Source organism: Theropithecus gelada, chromosome 7b (genome assembly GCF_003255815.1).
Source record: "Theropithecus gelada isolate Dixy chromosome 7b, Tgel_1.0, whole genome shotgun sequence".
Classification (NCBI taxonomy): Eukaryota; Metazoa; Chordata; class Mammalia; order Primates; family Cercopithecidae; genus Theropithecus; species Theropithecus gelada.
The window spans coordinates 1,399,890-1,422,373 of NC_037675.1; the positions used below are offsets into that span (position 1 = coordinate 1,399,890).

The window sequence follows — 22,484 nt, forward strand, 5'->3', positions numbered from 1 at the left end:
ACCACAGTCACCACCCAATGTGACTACATCTGAGCAGTTTCTCTCTGGGGCAATGTGTAGACATTTGACTTTTAATCTCTGTACTAAGCCATCTAAGCATGAATCATCTCTTGAACTGACTGTTCTTTACCGAATTATACCTCATTTTCAGTTACAAACTTCAGCTACACTTGTATCAAAACAAAAAGTATGATCAGTATAGTCTAATAATTAAGACATTGGTTTCTGAAATTAGGTTCCCTGGGTTCAAATTCCAGCTCTACCACTTCCTAGCTATGTGCAATAGAAACAGACTGAATGTTTGTGTCTGCACCCAAATTCATATGCAGAGACCTAACCCTCAAGGTGATGGTATTAGGAGGTGAAACATTATGGGGGTGATTAGGTGATGAGGGTGGAGCCCTCACAAATAGGATTAGTACCGTTATAAAAGATACCCTGGATACCTCCCTCATCCCTTCTGCCATGTAAGCACACAGCTTCCATGAACCAGGAGGCAGGAAGCAGACCCTCACCAGACACTGAATCTGCCAGCACTTTGATTTTCAACTTCCCAGCCTCTAGAACTGTAAAAAATAAATTTCTGTTGTTAATATGCCACCCAATCTACGGCAGCTAGTGATAGCTGCCCAAACTGACTAAGATACCATACAACTTGGGCAATTTACTTAGCCTCTTCAATTTCCAGTTTCCTTATCAACAAAGCAGGGAATAAATACTGTACCTACTTGATAGGATTATGATGAGCTAACAGTAAAGGGCTTCCACAATGCCTGATACCTGGGCTAAGCACCCAGTGTTAGTTGATATTTTTTTTTTTTATTCTAAATTCTAAGTGGTTTCTTCATCTGCACAGTTATCAGGGAATTCAATAAACATGAATGACAAATCAGATTTGGTCTGCAGAGCTGGTACCAACCAGGTCATGCCTCTAATAAAAATCAGACCTCCAAAGCAGAAGCAAATTTCATTCAGTGAGCACTGCTGTCTCAGGCTGTCTGTTGTGCTCAGGCTAATGGAAAGTTGTTCCCAAGAGCATTGTGACATGTTCATTTAAATGAGAAAACTATACAGACATTTACAAGACTTACGTGTAGTCTATGCCAAGTAGTCATTATGGCTCACATCAGTGATCCTGAGGCAAGCAGAAAGAATCACCAGGAAGCAGAAAGTAGGTGCTCACCAGACACTGAATCTGCCTAACTGATGCCCATGGCCACGTGGCACAAGAAAGGAAATTTATGTGAACATTATCCTGTTGAAGGAAAGATACTGAATTCAACCAAGAAGTGTCTGAGTCACTTCTTAGGAAGTACATGTAATTATTAAATTCAAATCACCTAGCCAAAAGAGCATCCAGCTTTCAGCGACCAGGGTATCACTCCTCATCACCCAAAGAACTGGCTTACTCATTAGAATCACAAAAAAAGTGATGAGAAGCACTCATTTAAAATGGACTAATTCATACTGAAACCACCTTTATTCTGCAAGCCCCTTTAAACCCTGGAAACTCCTGGAGCCAACTATGCAACTGGACTTAGACCATTAATAAGAACAGGGGGTGGTGAGCAGTGAGCAGAAGGGTAAACGTGGGAAGGGGAGCTCACGTTGACTGCAGGCCTCCTGTGCATCAGCTATTGTGCTGGGCACTTGGAATGCTGGTTTGTGGAAAAATGAATTTAAAATAGGACCTACAAGGAGGATAATATCTCCTTTTTACCTGATGAAAAGGCCAAGGCTCAAAGATGGTAAGGGAGTTGCCAAGTGGTCTTCAGTTAATTAGTTGTAGAAATTGAATCCGAATGCAGTTCTCTCTAAATCTGAAGTCTACACAGTCCTGATCACAGCTATTCATCACAGGAAACCACCAAGTAGGTCCATGACCTTGACCCAAAGTCAAAGCGACCTTAGCTTCACACACCAACTGTGCCAAAGGCAATGGTTTTCTACTTCCTCTAGCTGCATAGGGCACTATTCTCTAACCATATTTTGTCATCTCCATTTTCTTCAGAGCATCTTCAAATTTCTCATTCCTCCTCAAAATCCTGCCCCCTCATTCTGATTAGATGGCTTTGCTTCATATTTCACTCAATTGAGGCCATCAAACAATATCTCACCCTCCTGTCCATTCCCATACAAACTGATCAGTGGCCCATATTTCACCCTTCCTACCTGCCTCAAGGGAAGAGGTGTCCCTCCTCCTTGTCCATGGGCAATCTGTCTCCTTTGTTTCTGTTATCAACTCCTTTGAAGAGCCCAGGAACTTCACTGCATTAGTTGTATATTTCTACCTCTCAGTCAATACTCCACTCACCCAAGGGCCTGGCAACATATATACTTGTTCATTCATGGATTTACCATGAAGTTAATGAAGCTTAAGTTTCACAGTCAACCACTCTCTCCTTTTCCCTCTGTCTTGCCTACCTGCTGTTCCCAGTCTGGGCTCCCACAAATGCTGAGAGTTGCTGAGAATTGAAATGTTTGAGTTGGGGAGGGGAAGCTAGACTGCAACTGGGAAGGATTTCTATGTAAGAATCTGCCATAAATTAGCCAGTGGTGGCACACCTGTGGTCCCAGCTACTCAGGACGTTGAGATGGGAGAATCACTTGAGCCCAGGAGGTTGAGGCTGCAATGAGCCATGATAGCACCACTGTACTCCAGTCTGGGTGACAGAGACCTTGTCGCAAAAATTAATAAATAAAGAGGGCCCTTCTAATTATATATGCTTCAGGTACCCTAAAAACTGTATCTGCTCCAGTGCTTTTCCAAGTGTCTCTGATCTTGAAGACATTCTTCCTGGACCTGACATCCCCCTCTGGCTGTAGTTGTATCTTTCCCTCTATTCTTCTGATTCATACTTTTTGAAAGATGGATTTATGCTCACCATCCCTACTCATTTCAGCCTATTCCTTCCTTACTATGTGTAGTAGGTTGAATTGTGCACTCTCCCCAAAAAAAGACATGGCACCTAGAACCTGTGAATGTAACCATATTTGGAAAAATATCTTTGCAAATGTAATTAAGGATGTTGAGATGAAATCATATGAAGGTGTCCTTATGAAAGGAGGGGAAAACATAGAGATAGACAAGAGGAGGTGAGGTGCAGATGAAGGCAGAGATTAGAGTGATGCTTCCACAATTAAATTATTAAATTAAATTAATGCCCCATCAGGGGCATCTCTCCCTGTGCTTGTCCCGTCAATCATGGGCACCAGGACTCTGTACTTGAGAGTACAACCTGTCTTTCTTACTCAGTCCCCAAGGACATTAGATGATTAGATTTAACCATGTGACAGCCCTAGATCTATATTTCTAGTCTAGATTTCTCTCCTAAGCTCTAAATTCATATATCAACTTAATATTCACAGGCACATCTAGCTCATCACCTTTGCCCCATGCCCCTGGTTCTAACCCAATATTTTGTCTTGATGAATGGTCTCACTATCTATCTAGTTAAATCATGATATCAGAAATCTAGATATCATTTTCTCACTCCCCATATCCAACCAAACATTCAGTCCTAAAAGATCTGTTTCCAGGGCCAGGTTCAGTGGCTCACGTCTATAACCCCAGTATTGTGGGGGGCCAAGATAGGAAGGTTGCTCGAAGTCAGGAGTTGGAGATCAGTCTGGGCAACAAAGTTACACCTGATCTCTACAAAAAATTCAAAAAATAAAAATTATCCTAGCATGGTGGAACATTCCTGTAGTCCCAGCTACTTGGGGGTAGAGTGCAGACTAAGTTGGGAGGATTACTTGAGCCCAGGAGCTCAAGGCTGTACTGAGCTGTAACCACACCATTACACTCCAGCCTGGACAACAGAGCAAAACCCTGTCTCCAAAAAAAAAAAAAAAAAATGCATCCTTAACCTTTAGAATTTGTCTCCACTGAATTCATTCTACCTCTTGCCTTATTTTAAGTTCTTATTATCCCATACTTGACCTTCTATTGTTTGGCTAGATCCCTGTCCTCTGCAAATAACCTGCCACTTTGCCACTGAAATGACCTTTCTAAAGACAAGCTGAAATTCTTTATAAAATTATGAAACAGCTCCTCTCTCAACTTTCAGAATAAGTTAACAATTGGTTTCCACCTCCACTGGTAGCCTCATCTCCTAGCACTATTCCGTGGGTATTCTCACCTCAACTCTCCAGAATGTACTCCTGGACCCTTAAACACATCTGTACCTGCTGTTACATTCCTGTCCCTTCTGCTTGTCATTCTTCCTCACCTTGGTTTATCTAACGTTTACTCAAATTTTCAAAACCTCACTGTCCAAACATCACCTTATCCAGAGTACACTCCTTGAGCCCAGACTAAATTTCTTTTATTTATTTATATTTATATTTTTATTTTTTAGAAACAGGATCTCGCCCTATCATAGGCTGGAGTACAGTAGTGCAATCATAGCTCAGTGCAGCCTCGACCACCTGGACTCAAGCCAGTCTCTTGCCTCAGGTTCCTGAGTAGCAAGTAGCTAGGACCATAGGCTTGGGCCACCACACCCAGCTAATTGTTAAAAAGGTTTTGTAGAAACAAGGTTTCCCCATGTTGCCCAGGCTGGTCTCGAACTCCTAGGCTCAAGGAATCCTCCTCTCTTGGCCTCCCAAAGTCTTGTGATTATAGGCAGAAGCCAATGCACCCAACCTAAATTACTTTTAATAACGATTCATTTTAATTATAAAAGCAATGCATGATCATGGTCAAGAACTCGGAAAACAAAAGCATAATCCCACTGAGAAGGATTACTATTATCATTTGGTCAAAGAGCCCAAAACTTAACTGATGGCAGTAAAGGGCAACAATAGACTGTTTATAAAATGGAAGAATTACATGGTAAGCTTTGACCTTTTGCCAAAAGTAGAAAGCAACCAAAGTGTCCTTCAGTAGGTGAATGGATAAATAAACTGCAGTACATCCAGACGATGGAATATTATTCAGTGTTAAAAGGAAATGAGCTGCTGTGCTCGCTTCGGCAGCACATATACTAAAATTGGAATGATACAGAGATGATTAGCATGCCCCCTGTGCCAGGAGGACATGGAAATTTGTGAAACATTCCATTAATTTAATTTTTTCTCTTAAATGTTTTAAATGAAAAAAAAAAAAAAGAAATGAGCTATCAAGTCATGAAAAGACACTGAGGAAACTGAAATGTATAATATATTACCACATGAAAGAAGCCAATCTGAAAAGGCTCCATACTATATGATTCCAACTCTATGACATTCCGGAAAAGGCAAAACTATGGAGACAGTAAAAAGATCCATGGTTGCCAGGAGTTAACGAGGAGAGAGGGATGAAAGAGAAAAGCATGGAGGATTTTTAGGTCAGTGAAACTACTCTGCATTATACTATAATAGTGGACACATGTCATTATACATTTGTCCAAACTCATAGAATTTACAACACCAAGAGTGAGACCTAATGTAAACTATGAACTTTGGGTGATTATGATGTGTCGACGTAGGTTCATCAAATGTAATAACTGTATCACTTTAGTGGGGAATGTTGATAGCAGGGGTGGCGGTACATATAAGGAAGCAGGGGGGTCCTATGGGAAAATTCCACCTTCCACTAAATTTTGCTGTGAATCTAAAATTGCTCTAAAAATTGAGTCAGGCCAGGTATGGTGGCTCATGCCTGTAATGCCAGTATTTTGGGAGGTTCAAGGCCAGCCTGAGCAACAGAGTGAGAACCCCATCTCTACAGAAATCAAACAAACAAAAAATTGGCTGAGCATGATGGCACATGCCTGCAGTCCCAGCTACATAGGAGGCTGAGGCAGGAGGATTGCTTGAGCCCAGGAGGATGAATCTGCAATGAGGCATGATCATGTTGCTGTATTACAGCCTGGGTGACAGGGTGAGACCCCGTCTCTTAAAAAAAAGAGAGAAAGAAAGAAATTGAGTCTGTTTTAAAAGGGCAGGGAGGTGGATAGTGCAGGAAGAGCCTACAGGAGACTGACAAGAATCCCCAATTTCATCATTAATGCAAGGACAAGCCATTGAGGGGTTTTGGGGAATGCAAGAATGACAAGCTCTGATTGCCTTTTAACATAATCACTTTGGCTGCTGTGTGAATAACAAACTGGAGGGAATCATAGTGGGAGCTGGGAGAACAGAACAGAAAGCTGTTAATGCAATTTAGATTAGCTAATAAGGACTTAGGCTACAAGAAAGGCAGTAAAGATGGCAAGATGTGCTAAATTAAAAGTAATCTTTGGAGGGAAAATTGACAGGACGTGGCAATGGATCAAATGTGTGGGTTGAAATAAAGGCAGAATGATGTCAAAGTTTTGGGATGAGCAACTAGAAGCCATTTTTTAGATAAAGGGATGAACAAAGTTGAAGCTAGTTTGAAAAGCAGGATGAAGGTTCACCTTTGAGCACTTTAAGTCTGAAACTCCTGGTAGTGCTTCACACTTAGTAGGTGGTCAGGTTGCTTGTCTGCTGTTGTTACTACTGTTTTTGTTATGAGCACAACAGAGTAGGTGAAATACTAGACACATTCATTATTTTTAAAAAACATTTTTCAGAAGTCAAAAGAATAGATGCAGAATCCTATAATTTCCCTGCCATCCCTGCCTCACAACCTGTCATAGTGTCTTTTTAATTTTTTTTTCTTTTTGAGACAGTCTTGCTCTGTCACCCAGGCTGGAATGCAGTGGCGTGATCTTGGCTCACTGCAACCTCCACCTCCTGGGTTCAAGTGATTCTCCAGCCTCAGCCTCCCTAGTAGCTCGGATTACAGGCACACACCATCACATCCAGCTAATTTTTGTATTTTTAGTGGAGATGGGGTTTCACCATGTTGCCAGGCTGGTCTTGATCTCCTGACCTCAAGTGATCCACCCAACTTGGCCTCCCAAAGTGCTGGGATTACAGGGTGAGCCACCACACCTGGCCTAAAGTGTCTTGAATCCTTACACTCATTACAAGCCACTGAGGTTTATCCCAGTCACACTTGTCATAGCTCTGCAGAGACCACTCTGAAAAATCTGCTGGAATGCATTCATGTTAGTTTTTCAGTAAATAAATCATTATTCCCAAAGATCCAAAACAATGAATTAATTTTAATAAGAAAGCTTAATTTAATAAGAGACTCTCCAGTATTACTCTTCCAAAACAGTGGTTCTCAAAGTATATTCCCCAGACCCACAGCTTCAGTATCTCCAGGGAACTTGTTAGAAATGCAGATCTTTGGGCCCCATCCCTTACCTACTGAATCACAAACTCTGGGGGATGAGCACAACATTCTGTTATCACAAGCCCTCCAGGTGACTCTGATGCATGTTCAAGTTAGAGAATCACTAATCTATAGCCAGGGGCGGTGGCTCATGCCTGTGATCCCAGCACTTTGAAAGGCTGAGGCAGGCGAATCACCTGAGGTCAGGAGTACAAGATCAGCCTGGCCAACATGATGAAACCTCATCTGTACTAAAAATACAAAATTGGGATACAAATATAATTTGTATTTGGTGTACAAAAATACAAAACTGGGATTACAGGTGTAAGCCACTGTACATGGCCAATAGCAATATTTTCATCTGCATGAACAAAAGTACAGAAGAAAAGGGTTCTGTTTATTGACAGTAGGCGTAGCACATCCCTGAAGCAGGGGCTCCGGAGGAAAGTGTGCTTACCTGACAGATGCCACTGATACACATGTCCAAGGAGTCCGTGTTGCAACGAGTTCCATCCAGTACCTTAGGTGCCAGCTCCACCACCAAGTTTTGTCCTCGTGCATGACACTTGAGTGCACACGGCGCAGCAGGATCATTATATCGTGGAAGCCATTCATAATAACGCCCCTGATACTGGACATCATTGTAGGCTGAGCACTGCTGGGCTCTGAAATCTTCTGCATCTGGAGGGCAGTCCTGGAGACAGAGGGAAAAGGCCACATGCACATCACCCAGTGAGAGAGGCCAACAGAAGGTGAAATAAGTTAACCAGAATCTCATGAGACCACACCCCACTTGCCTCTATCTGGGAGTCACCTAATTCCCTGTCATTGTTGTTTTTAATTCATCTGTCTTTCCTCCCCTGTCAGGCTCCCTCCCATATCTTCACTGGTACCAAGTACCTGCCTTCAACTGGCTGTAGGATGGATGGCAGAAAACATAGCTTGTTCAAATTCTGTCTACAACAAAAGCAAATAAATTCTAAGTAAATGCCTTAAGTTGCTCTCATAATAAAAAGTGTTTGTACAAATATTGATGACTCATTGATCTTTTTACCAAATTATTGATTCCACCCACCAGAATTTCCACAGCAAGATACTAGTTGAGAAAAGTGTTACTTTATTCATCAAAAATCTACTTTTGATATGTCAAACTTCATAATTAAAGAAAACAGATACAAAAAAGCAATATAGCCACCAGGCACGGTGGCTTACGTCTGTAATCCCAGCACTTTGGGTGGCTGAAACGGGCGGATCACTGGAGGTCAGGAGTTCCAGAACAGCTTGGCCAAAACAGTGAAACCCTGTCTCTACGAAAAATACAAGAATTACCTTGGTGTGGTGGCGCATGCCTATAGTCCCAGCTACTCACGAGGCTGAGGCAGGAGACTGCTTGAACCTGGGAGGTGGAGGTTGCAGTGAGCCAAGATTGTGCCACTGCACTCCAGCCTGAGTGACAGAGCAAGACTCAGTCGCAAAAAAAAAAAAAAAAGAAAAAAAAAAGAAAAGAAAAGAAAAAAATGAAACCAAACTCACACATACCATAATTTTATATTTTTATTATGAAAGTAATAAATATTCATTCTAAAAACTTTGGAAAATAGTTTCTACTCAACAAAAGAATAAATAACATAGATCTTTTGTATCTAAATCTTCACACAAATCTTGATTATTTACCAAGGAACTCTTTCTGGAATTAAATTTCTGCATCCCAGGTTATACACATTTTATAGACTATTCAAAATATTGCAAAATTGCCCTCCACTATAATTTTCTAGTTTTTTTTCCCAATCAGAAATACTTCATTGTTTTCATTTGCGTTTTCTTTTTGAGATAGAGTCTTGCTTTGTCACCTAGGCTGGACCTCCCAGGTTCAAGAGATTCTCCTATCTCAGCCTCTCGAGTGGCTGGGATTACAGGCTCCTGCCACCATGGCTGGCTAATTTGTTTTTGCATTTTTAATAGAGATGGGTTTTCACCATGTTAGCCAGGCTGGTCTCAAACTCCTGACCTCAAGTGATTCACCCACCTCAGCCTCCCAAAGTGTTGGGATTAGAGGTGTGAGCCACCATGCCCAGCTTGCATTTTCTTTTTATTGTTTAATATCTTTTCATGTGTTAATTCTTCAAATTTTTGTATTAATTCTACAAAAATTTCTTGTTTTATATCCTTTATCCATTGGCATTTTTGTCTTTTTATTATTTTCATCAGATGAAACTATTAAACTTCATAGAGAAATTATCAACTCTTCGTCATTTCTGTTGGAAATATTTTCCCCATTTCATTTTGTTTTTAGTACTTTGTAAAGTCAAAAAGTTTTACATTTTCATGTAGTCAGCTCTATTAATATTTCCCCTTAAGGTTTCTTTCTTTATTAATGGGCTTAGAAATGCTTTCCCACTCTGCTCTGAGAACAGATAAATACTTAAATGTATTTTCCTAGTTCCTTTATAGATTAGCAGTCATATTTAACTATTTGTTATATTTGGAATTTATTTAGATGAATCATTTAAGTTAGAAATCTAGCTTTATTTTTTTTCACAAATAGATATTGATAAATTATCAGCCAGGATTTTTAAATACAATTTTCCTCTTTTTGCTACTTGACTTTAGTATTTTATTGTTTACACTTTGGGCCTTTATAAACTTCCTTAAATCCTTTTTGGAAGTAGATAGGGAATAAATAGAATATAATTAACAAACATTCTTCTGAGATTAGTTGTATTATTTTGCTGTGAAACATTCCAAAATCCTATATTGCATCCACATTTTTGTTTTCTTAGCAAAATTAAACAAGGTTACACTAATAGAAGCAAGTCAAACTGAAGAAGACTAAAACTGGATGACTTTTTCTTTAGTCACTGTCTTACTCTGTCACCCAGGATGGAGCACAGTGGCATGATCACAGCTCACTGCAGCCTCGACCTCCAGAGCTCAGGTGATCCTCTCATCTCAGTCTCCCAGGTAGCTGGGACTACAGGGATGCGCCACTACACCCAGCTAATTTTTTGTAGAGACAGTTTTGTCATGTTGCCATGCTGGTCTCAAACTCCTGGGCTCAGGCAATCTGCCTGCCTCAGCCTCCCAAAGTGCTGCGATTACAGGCATGAACCACCATGCCAGGCCAGATGACTTTTCTCTGTTGAAATGAGGACTGTATCCTCCATCTGGCCATAGGAAGGATCATCAATTACAAAATTACATCACCTCCTCTTCCTCCAGCCATGGCTAGTTTTCTCTATATCTCACTCTTTGAAACCAACCAAAGGAAAGTGTCTAAGAGAGCAGGATGCAAGCAACTTCTTTGCATTAGGCTCAATGGCAACATTCTCTAGGGACTGAATGGGCCGACTAGCTAACTCTCAACTCCCTTAAATTCCATAAACCAATGAAGTTTCACAAAATTAACAAGAGTTAATTAGCAGAAGACACGTTAGAATGTCAGCCTTAGGGTAGCCAGATTTGTACATGTGACCAGCCCCCTTGGCCACAGCTGACTATCCAGAGGCAAACATCTGGTACATACCAGGTCAATCTTTCCCAGGAATTTGAAATTGCAACAAAAGAGCTGGAGCCAAGAGAGTTAAGAACTCATATCAATCTAGGGCTGGACTCGCCATTTCTTTTATAAGATTCATGTTGAAGCAAAGCAAGCCAGTTCCCACAGCAAAGAAGAATGAATTCGATAAGAAAGGAGGAGGAAAGATAGTAAACTATGCATTTAAATAGGAATAAGTAACCTCTGGTCCTCATTTTCTGATTTCTGGCTCCAGGCCGTCAAGGCCTGCTTATGCTTAAATTCCCTTAAAAACCCATATATCCATGCAGTGAATCCCCTTTATCCTGAGCTAATGTAAGTAGACTTCTGTTCTTAGCATATGATGCTATCTGATTAAGGCAGCCTGATATCCAGATCATGCTTTCTAGTTTCCCAGGGGTAATCACTGACATTCTCTTTTCACCACCACCCTTTGAACTAGGTAGGTCAGGATTATTACCTTCACTCTATAAATAGAGAAAACTGTGACCTAGGAGGGGTGGCGCCCAAGATAGCCAAACAGGAACAGCTCCAGCCTCCAGCTCCCAGCGTGAGTGACACAGAAGACAGGTGATTTCTGCATTTTCAACTGAGGTGCAGACCGACACATCACACCTCTCACGGCTGGGTACACCCTGAGATGAAGCTTCCAAAGCAAGAATCAGATAGCAACACTTGCTGTTCAGCAATATTCTATCTTCTGCAGCCTCCGTTGCTGATACCCAGGCAAACAGGGTCTGGAGTGGACCTCAAGCAAACTCCAACAGACCTGCAGCTGAGGGTCCTAACTGATAGAAGGAAAACTAACAAACAGAAAGGACACCCACACCAAAACCCCATCAGTACGTCACCATCATCAAGGCCAAAGGCAGATAAAACCACAAATATGGGGAAAAAGCAGTGCAGAAAAGCTGGAAATTGAAAAAATAAGAGCGCATCTCCCAGGGAACAAAGTTGGACAGAGAATGACTTTCACGAGTTGAGAGAAGAAGGCTTCAGTTGATCAAACTTCTCAGAGCTAAAGCAGGAACTACGTAACCAGTGCAAAGAAATTAAAAACCTTGAAAAAATAATGGATGAATGGATAACTAGAATAATCAGTGCAGAGAAGACCACAAAAGAACTGATAGAGATGAAAACCATGACACGAGAACTACGTCACAAATGCACAAGCTTCAGTAACTGACTCGATCAACTGGAAGACAGATTATCAGTGATTGAAGATCAAATGAATGAAATGAAACAAGATGAGAAATGCAGAGAAAAAAGAGTAAAAAGAAATGAACAAAGCCTCCAAGAAATATGGGATTATGTGAAAAGACCAAATCTACATCAGATTGGTGTGCCTGAAAGTGATGGGGAAAATGGAACCAAGTTGGAAAACACTCTGCAGGATATCATCCAGGAGAACTTCCCCAACCTAGTAAGGCAGGCCAACAGTCAAATTCAGGAAATACAGAGAACGCCACAAAGATACACCTTGAGAAGAGCAACTCTAAGACACATAATTCTCATATTCACCAAAGTTGAAATGAAGGAAAAAATGTTAAGGGCAGTCACAGAGAAAGGTCGGGTCACCCACAAAGGGAAGCCCATCAGACTAACAGCAGATCTCTCAGCAGAAACTCTACAAGCCAGAAGAGAGTGGGGGTCAATATTCAACATTCTTAAAGAAAAGAATTTTCAACCCAGAATTTCATATCCAGCCAAACTAAGTTTCATAAGTGAAGGAGAAATAAAATCCTTTACAGACAAGCAAATGCTTAGAGATTTTGTCACCACCAGGCCTGCCCTACAAGAGACCCTGAAGGAAGCACTAAAAATGGAAAGGAACAACCGGTACCAGCCATAGCAAAAACATACCAAAATGTAAAGTCCATCAATGCTAGGAAGAAACTGCATCAACTAACGAGTAAAATAACTAGCTAATATCATAATGACAGGATCAAGTTCACACATAACAATATTAACCTTAAATATAAATGGACTAAATGGTCCAATTAAAAGACACAGACTGGCAAATTGGATAAAGAGTCCAGACCCATCAGTTTGCTGTATTCAGGAGACCCATCTCACATGCAGAGACACACATAGGCTCAAAATAAAGGGATGCAGGAAGATCTACCAAGCAAATGGAAAACAAAAAAAAGCAGGGGTTGCAATCCTAGTCTCTGATAAAATAGACTTTAAACCATCAAAGATCAAAAGAGACAAAGAAGGCCATTACATAATGGTAAAGAGATCAATTCATCAGGAAGAGCTAACTATCCTAAATATATATGCACCCAATATCGGAGCACCCAGATTCATAAAGTAAGTCCTTAGAGACTTACAAAGAGACTTAGACTCCCATACAATAATAACGGGAAACTTTAACACGCCACTGTCAACATTAGACAAATCAACGAGTCAGAAAGTTAACAAGGATATCCAGAAATTGAACTCAACTCTGCACCAAGTGGATCTAATAGACATCTACAGAACTCTCCACCCCAAATCAACAGAATATACATTCTTCTCAGCACCACATCGCACTTATTCCAAAATTGACCACATAGTTGGAAGTAAAGCACTCCTCAGCAAATGTACAAGAACAGAAATTATAACAAACTGTCTCTCAGACCACAGTGCAATCAAACTAGAACTCAGGACTAAGAAACTCAATCAAAACCACTCAACTGCATGGAAACTGAACAACCTGCTCCTGAATGACTACTGGGTACATCACGAAATGAAGGCAGAAATAAAGATGTTCTTTGAAACCAATGAGAACAAAGATACAACATACCAGAATCTCTGGGACACATTTAAAGCAGTGTGTAGAGGGAAATTTATAGCACTAAATGCCCACAAGAGAAAGCAGGAATGATCTAAAATTGACACCCTAACATCACAATTAAAAGAACTAGAGAAGCAAGAGCAAACATATGAAAAAGCTAGCAGAAGGCAAGAAATAACTAAGATCAGAGCAGAACTGAAGGAGATAGAGACACAAAAAACCCTCCAAAAAATCAATGAATCCAGGAGCCGGTTTCTTGAAAAGATCAACAAAATTGATAGACAACTAGCAAGACTAACAGAGTAGAATAAATTGACACAATAAAAAATGATAAAGGGGATATCACCACCGACCCCACAAAAATACAAACTACCATCGGAGAATACTATAACCACCTCTACGCGAATAAACTAGAAAACCCAGAAGAAATGGATAATTTCTTGGATACTTATACTCTCCCAAGATGAAACCAGGAAGAAGTTGAATCCCTGAAGAGACCAATAGCAGGCTCTGAAATTGAGGCAATAATTAATAGCCTACCAACTAAAAAATGTCCAGGACCAGATGAATTCACAGCCAAATTCTACCAGAGGTACAAGGAGGAGCTGGTACCATTCCTTCTGAAACTATTCCAATCAATAGAAAAAGAGGGAATCTTCCCTAACTCATTTTATGAGGCCAACATCATCCTGATACCAAAGCCTGGCAGAGACACAACCAAAAAAGAGAATTTTAGACCAATATCCCTGATGAACATCGATGCAAAAATCCTCAATAAAATACTGGCAAACCGAATCCAGCAGCACATCAAAAAGCTTATCCACCATGATCAAGTTGGCTTCATCCCTGGGATGCAAGGCTGGTTCAACATACGCAAATCAATAAACGTAATCCAGCATATAAAAAGAACTAAAGACAAAAACCACATGATTATCTCAATACATGCAGAAAAGGCCTTTGACAAAATTCAACTGCTCTTCATCCTAAAAACTCTCAATGAATTCAGCATTGATGGAACGTATCTCAAAATAATAAGAGCTATTTATGACAAACCCACAGCCAATATCATACTGAATGGGCAAAAACTGGAAAAATTCCCTTTGAAAACTGGCACAAGACAGGGATGCCCTCTCTCACCACTCCTATTCAACATAGTGTTGGAAGTTCTGGCCAGGGAAATCAGGGAAGAGAAAGAAATCAAGGGTATTCCGTTAGGAAAAGAAGAAGTCAAATTGTCCCTGTTTGCAGATGACATGATTGTACATTTAGAAAAACCCATCATCTCAGCCCAAAATCTCCTTAAGCTGATAAGCAACTTCAGCAAAGTCTCAGAATACAAAATCAATGTGCAAAAATCACAAGCATTCTTACACACCAGTAACAAACAAACAGAGAGCCAAATCAGGAATGAACTCCCATTCACAATAGCTTCAAAGAGAATAAAATACCTAAGAATCCAACTTACAAGGAATGTAAAGGACCTCTTCAAGGAGAACTACAAACCACTGCTCAGTGAAATCAAAGAGGACACAAACAAATGGAAGAACATACCATGCTCATGGATAGGAAGAATCAATATTGTGAAAATGGCCATACTGCCCAAGGTAATTTATAGATTCAATGCCATCCCCATCAAGCTACCAATGACTTTCTTCACAGAATTGGAAAAAACTGCTTTAAAGTTCATATGGAACCAAGAAAGACCCTGCATTGCCAAGACAATCCTAAGCCAAAAGAACAAAGCTGGAGGCATCACGCTACCTGACTTCAAACTATAGTACAAGGCTACAGTAACCAAAACAGCATGGTACTGGTACCAAAACAGAGATATAGACCAATGGAACAGAACAGAGCCTTCAGAAATAATACCACACATCTACAGCCATCTGATCTTTGACAAACCTGTCAAAAACAAGAAATGGGGAAAGGATTCCCTATTTAATAAATGGTGCTAGGAAAATTGGCTAGCCATAAATAGAAAGTTGAAACTGGATCCTTTCCTTACTCCTTATACAAAAATTAATTCAAGATGGATTAGAGACTTAAATGTTAGACCTAAAACCATAAAAACCCTAGAAGAAAACCTAGGTAATACCATTCAGGACATAGGCATGGCAAGGACTTCATGTCTAAAACACCAAAAGCAATGGCAACAAAATCCAAAATTGACAAATGGGATCTCATTAAACTAAAGAGCTTCTGCATAGCAAAAGAAACTACCGTCAGAGTGAACAGGCAACCGACAGAATGGGAGAAAATTCTTGCAATCTACTCATCTGACAAAGGGCTAATATCCAGAACCTACAAAGAACTCAAACAAATTTACAAGAAAAAAAACAAACAACCCCATCAAAAAGTGGGCAAAGGATATGAACAGACATTTCTCAAAAGAAGACATTCATACAGCCAACAGACACGTGAAAAAATGCTCATCATCACTCGCCATCAGAGAAATGCAAATCAAAACCACAATGAGATACCATCTCACACCAGTTAGAATGGCAATCATTAAAAAATCAGGAAACAACAGGTGCTGGAGAGGATGAGGAGAAATAGGAACACTTTTACACCGTTGGTGGGACTGTAAACTAGTTCAACCATTGTGGAAAACAGTGTGGCAATTCCTCAAGGATCTAGAACTGGAAATACCATTTGATCCAGCCATTCCATTACTGGATATATACCCAAAGGATTATAAATCATGCTGCTATAAAGACACATGCACACATATGTTTACTGCGGCACTATTCACAATAGCAAAGACTTGGAATCAACCCAAATGTCCACCAGTGACAGACTGGATTAAGAAAATGTGGCACATATATACCATGGAATACTATGAAGCCATAAAAAAGGATGAGTTTGTGTCCTTTGTAGGGACATGGATGCAGCTGGGAACCATCATTCTCAGCAAACTATCACAAGAACAGAAAACCAAACACCACATGTTCTCACTCATAGGTGGGAATTGAACGATGAGATCACTTGGACACAGGAAGGGGAACATCACTCACCGGGGCCTATTTTGGGGAGGGGGTGGGGGGAGGGATAGCATTAGGAGATATACCTAATGTAAATGACGAGTTAATGGGTACAGCACACAACATGGCACATGTATACATATGTAACAAACCTGCACGTTGTGCACATGTACCCTAGAACTTAAAAGTATAATAATAAAAAAAAAATACAAAAATAAAAAAAAAAAAAAAAACTGTGACGTAGAAAGTTTTTAGCCACTAGTCCAAAGACACACACTAGGATATGACAGAGCCAAGACTGATTCTCAAAGTAATAAGCACTCTATTATAGAATACTGCTTTCTAGTACACATGGGGGACACTGACTGCTTACATTAAATGCTTTCATTCACTTCACATTCTTCCAGTGTCAACACTAAGCTTGCCTAATCTGGCTCAGCTAGGCCCACATCCCGGCTCAAGACAAGCTAGGGATTCTTGTGTCTTAAACAGTTATTTGACATTTAGGGAGCAAAATGCCAAACATTCTTCTGCTTTCCTTTCCCCGAGAAGCATTTTTTTCATTTCAGTTAAATTGAAGACAACATTTATTTATGAAATATACTTAATGAGCTTTGCCCTAGGTCACATGCTAGGGAGAACACAAAACAAAAACATAAACCACCACTGTCATTCAATGAGCTTGTTATCTTATTGGAGATGTAGCTTCTATACGCATGAAACACACCGAACAAGTGTTATCACTGGCATTTGTAGACTTAAAGTGGGAATGCAATGAAGGATGTAGAATTGTTATCCAAGAGTTAAACTGTACAATTGATTAGATGAAGTTAATAAGAATAGATTCCATGTCAGCAAGACTTGACTCTAACCTGATAGAGGTAATAAAAGGAAGTGTCAGTCAGTGAGGGTAGCCAGTCTGGGAAGCTCAGAAAAGAAGAAAGAGGAGGAGAAGGATAGGAGGAATAGAGAAGAGGAGGATGGAGAGGAGGAGAAGGGAAGAGAAAGGAAAAGAAGAAGGCTGCCACAGCCAACAAATGACAAGAGGCACCCATTTCCCAAATCATCTTGAAAACAAGTTCTCCTTCCCCTCCTGAAACCATGAGGATATGTAAAACACGGGAGCAACTTATGTAGAGAAGCCAGGAATGAAAGATTATCTAATAAACTGAGTATTTTTATGCAAGAGAGACAGGCCATTATCTACGAGATTATTTATATAATAGGACTGGACCAAGCTTTCATGTGGATCAGACATTTAGGCAATTCCCCTCCCCAGTCCTCTCTCCCAATAACCAGCAAGTAGAGACTCAGGAGAAATAATATTGTTGCCACAAGCAAATTTTAAAATTTTATTTTAACTTCATATCCAAGTTGTACTATCAGCTGAGTTTTGTGATTATTTTATATAACAAATGACTGCATTTCTAGCATAAAAATAAATTGTTGGTGGCCACTGCAAACTAGAATTGGCAAACAAGGAATTGTGGAAAAGTGAAATCTCAGATGAATTTAAAGGATGGTGTGATGTAAACAGGAGAAGATTCGGGAAACAACATAACAAAAGAGAAACAGCAGAAATGAATTCGTTATCTATATGGAGCAGTATGCAGCCTTGTCCAGAAAGGGTGAAAGCTGGGAGTTTAAATAAGAGATAGATCTTATCTGAAGACAAGAAGATCCTCGAATGCAAGCGAGGAGATTTGAAAGCATTAAGGATCCACGGAGGGGACTAAAATATAAAAGATGGCATTTTAGGAACAGTATAATCGTAAGATGGTCTGGAGGTCTGGAGACAGACGTGAGAGGGGGTGACTTTTGCCCAGAGTAGGAGTGATGACAAGGAAAAGAAAAGAACACCTCCAAGAGAAATACTGAATGGAAAATTGTCAGATTCTAGCCATTCATAGGATCCATAATATGAGGGATCCTTCAAGGGTCACATCAAATGTCCCTTCTGTAAAGTCAGGAAGGAGCCCTGGGAGCCCCTTCTGCAAGTATACCAGGCCTCCCTCTGTGCTCATATAAAAATGTGTTCATGCTACAAAAATATCCTTACCAAATTATGATATACTTATCTTAAAATTATTTTCCCTTTACCTCTTCCAGCATTGCCTTTAATCCTATAAACCTTGGTATAAAAAAAAAAAATGACTCATCAGTGAATTCAGGTATTAGATCTCCCTGCTGACATGCATGACTTCTCTTAGAAATTCTCCATTTGCTCCAAAATACCCCTGATAAAGATAATTCTTTATCTAGGGCTCAGGGGCCAGTTCTGGCTATAAGGATATATGCTAAGTGCTGATCAGTGGGTTATGTCTGAAGACAGCAGTCACCCGGGAGCCAAGGCACTGTACCCAGACATGTTCTGTTCCATATTCTTTCAGGCCCAAAGCCCAAATCTCCATCTCCCGACAGAGTGAACCCGAGGAAAGCCACTGAACCAAAGTCTGAATTCTCCAGGAGGGTGGTGTGGTCTTTGTGGCCTGGGTATGCCTTCTGCTCCTGCCATTTGAGGCATGATCTCCTGCACACCAGGAGTAGAATTTCTTCATCTTCATCTATGTGCTGTGAATGCATGTCCCTGTTACAACTAGACTTCATAACAAAAGAACATTTGATCTTTTCTTGAGTGCCTGAATTTTTTTTCTTTAGCGTCTTCTGCTGAGGTGGGCAGAATTCTGAAATGCGACTGTCAGAGTCTGTCCTCGTTAAGCCGGATCCATCCCTATGCTAGGGATCCACCCCAGGCTGCTGGAGTAGTAGAAAACCAATAGCCATGGAGGATTTCCTTTCTCTGACTCCCTTCAGTTGTGTCTCTTTCAGTTAATTCCCTGCTTTTCCCTGATCTCTGGCCCTTGCCAACTAAGATTATGTAGAAGGTCTGCCCTACTGTTCCAGAGTTAGATTTTCTACAATGGTGTCTGGAAGTATAATGTCCCTCCAATACCACAGCAATTCTTGTGCTCATGTGTTACTAAAAGCTACCATGCTTTAGCTACTGCTGTCTGCAGCATCATTTTATTATCTGACAAAGCTTACAGCCTTTCCATACCCATGTATAGTGTAGTAGAGTGGTTAGGAGTGCACTTTCTGAAACCTGACTGTCTGAGGTTAAATTCAGTTCTGTGACCTTGGGCAGGTTATTTAAATCTCCTCTGTAAATGTGGAAATAAAAACAGCATTTACTTCCCAGGGTTAGTGTGAGGATTACATTAATTTATTCATGAAATGGCACTTAGAATAATGCCTAGCATTCAGGAAGTACTTAATAAGTATGAGCTATTATTATTATTTGGGTTAAGTGTGAGGAAGTCAACACATATAGACAATAGCCCATGGTCCTAAGGCTGAGAGTCTGAGCCTTCAGACATTCCCATGGAGAAACAGAACTTTTAGCAATCTCTGGAATATGATACAGTGTTAGATCTCCAAGGCTCACTGACAGAAACACCTCCTTCTCCATATAGCAGACTTCTCTGATAGAGACTGAGTTTGGCCATTGATGATGACATCTCTTGGATGGGACTGAAAAGACCCTGCCATCCCTTAATACAGGGTTTTTACGGTACTGGATATATAGGTGCAGGCATGTTTGAATCAGGGGGCAAGTCTCTCTCAAAAGAGCTCCTCATCTTAGAATCACTAAAGGCAACTTCCTTCAAAAGAGTGAATGACCATCCCCATTTCCAGGTAAAATGAAATCCACTAACCACTGAACTAGTGTAGCCAGTCTTCAGTAAGGCATTGAATGGCAGTGAGAAGGCAGTGAGAAGTAACAGCAGGGGTATGCTCATCAGAACTTGGTCCTCTCTCCACTTGAGGTAGGGTGGGTTGCAGAGTGGTCCCCACTCCTGCTCTTTAGAATGGATGATGGTGAGGTGGATGTTTTGAGCCCCCAGTTAATAAAGCAGGAAGCAGCTCAAATAATTATATGGAAAAAAAAGATGTAACCATATGCATACTCCAAGTTCATTGTGGTTACATCCACTTATGGCACTCAACATGTTTGCAATGTTTCCATAGTATATTCAGGAATATACTTGTATAATCTCTCCTGTATAGGAATGGACTCTTATAGATTATCAATACTGAAGCTGGGGCTGCATTTATGTACCTCTGGTTTGCAACACAGTTTGGGCATGCACAACTACAGATACTGTGGCACATGGAGACAAAGTGATGCTCTGGACACTTCCACTGCCACAACTTTCCTTTATTTCGCAAATAAGGAATTTTGTTGGAAATTCTGAGTTTGCAATGACAAGCGTAGCAACTGATGCTATATTCTTTTTTTTTTTTTTTTTAATTTATTTATTATTATTATACTTTAAGTTGTAGGGTACATGTGCATAACGTGCAGGTTTGTTACATATGTATACTTGTGCCATGTTGGTCTGCTGCACCCATCAACTCGTCATTTACATCAGGTATAACTCCCAATGCAATCCCTCCCCCCTCCCCCCTCCCCATGATAGGCCCCGGTGTGTGATGTTCCCCTTCCTGAGTCCAAGTGATCTCATTGTTCAGTTCCCACCTATGAGTGAGAACATGCTATATTCTTATGAAACCTCTCTTAGGACTCTCTAAGGATTCCAACTCTGAGAACTAAAAAGGGCAGCATTTGCTTCTCCACCTCCTTCCTACCCTACCCCAAGCACCTATTTCTTACCAGCCTAGAAAGATTTCTGCTGCATTCTCCCAGAGGGACCATAAATTAGAGACCACAGGTAACCCCCAAGGCCCACAGAGCTTCAGGGGCATTATATCTTCACTCAAGTACACCAAAGTACTAACCATTGCACCTAATGTGCACTAATTTTAGTAGATTACATTTTATGTCTGTACTGTGCGGCATAATACTCTAACACTTGTGTTGATAATAGGTTCCTTTTTGGAATTAGCTACAGCAGAGTGATACACACAGAGAGAAACTCTAGAATGAGATCCCAAAATGTAACACCTTGATCTGGGGTTTAAAATGAATGTTCTAAATAGTTTCACAAATTATTGCTGGAAATCATACTGTTTTGAAATTTGTTCTTGAAAGACTACAAGGAAATTGTCAGACCAAAGAAAACTTTAGCTATCCCATTGTGGTGGGCAAAATATCTTGTGGGCAGCACCTTGGCCCACAAGATATCCATGACCTAACCCCTGGAACCTGTCACTGTGTTACCTTACATGGCAAAAGGATCTTTGCACATATAACTAAAGTTAGAGACCTTGAGACAAAGAAATTATCTAGGATTATCCAGGTGGGAGAACAATGCCCAACTGTGGTCACAGGAAGACATGACTGCAGAAAAAATGTTCAGGCCGGGTGCGGTGGCTCATGCCTATAATTCCAGCACTTTGGGAGGCCGAAGCAGGTGGATCACTTGAGGTCAGGAATTCGAGACCAGCCTGGCCGATATGGTGAAACCCTGTCTCTACTAAAAATACAAAAACTAGCTGGGCATGGTAGTTAGCATCTGTAATCCCAGCTACTCAGGAGGCTGAGGCAGGAGAATCGCTTGAACCTGGGAGGCAGAGGTTGCAGTGAGCCGAGATTGTGCCACCGCATTCCAGCCTGGGCGACAGAGCAAGACTCAGTCTCAAAAAAAAAAAGAAAAAGAAAAAAAAGAAAAAGAAAAAAAAAGAAAAGGAGAAATGTTCAAACAGACGTAATGTTGCTGGCTTTGAAGACTGAAGAAGGAATCACAAGCCAAGGAATATGGGTAGCCTCTAGAAGCTGGGAAAAAAAGGAAATTAATTTTTCCCTAGGCCTCCAGAATGATATAGCCCTGCCTATATGTTAATTTTAGCCCAGTAAGACCTGTGTCAGACTTCTGGTTGTCAGAACCATAAGGTACTACATTTGTCTTGTTTTAAGCCACTATGTTTATAGTAATATGTTACTGCAGCAATAAAAACAACTAATGCACCCATGAAAAAGGTGGTAGATCTAAAAGCCTCATGGATAAAACTCTGAGGTTGCTAATGCACCCACATGCC

General features: G+C 40.6%; 1 protein-coding gene and 1 non-coding gene across 2 annotated transcripts in view; one reads left to right on the top strand and one right to left on the bottom strand.

Annotated features, from left to right (window-relative positions):
- The window catches only part of ADAMTSL3 (ADAMTS like 3), a 418,321-nt gene that overhangs the window by 234,695 nt on the left and 161,142 nt on the right, over positions 1–22,484 (bottom strand). The window contains exon 6 of the mRNA XM_025392622.1: positions 7,647–7,883. Coding sequence (XP_025248407.1) covers positions 7,647–7,883 — 237 coding nt within the window. The remainder of the gene's footprint in view (positions 1–7,646; positions 7,884–22,484) is intronic.
- On the top strand, positions 4,965–5,071 carry LOC112629655. The gene has a single exon (XR_003120733.1). It is a non-coding gene; the product is annotated as a U6 spliceosomal RNA (small nuclear RNA).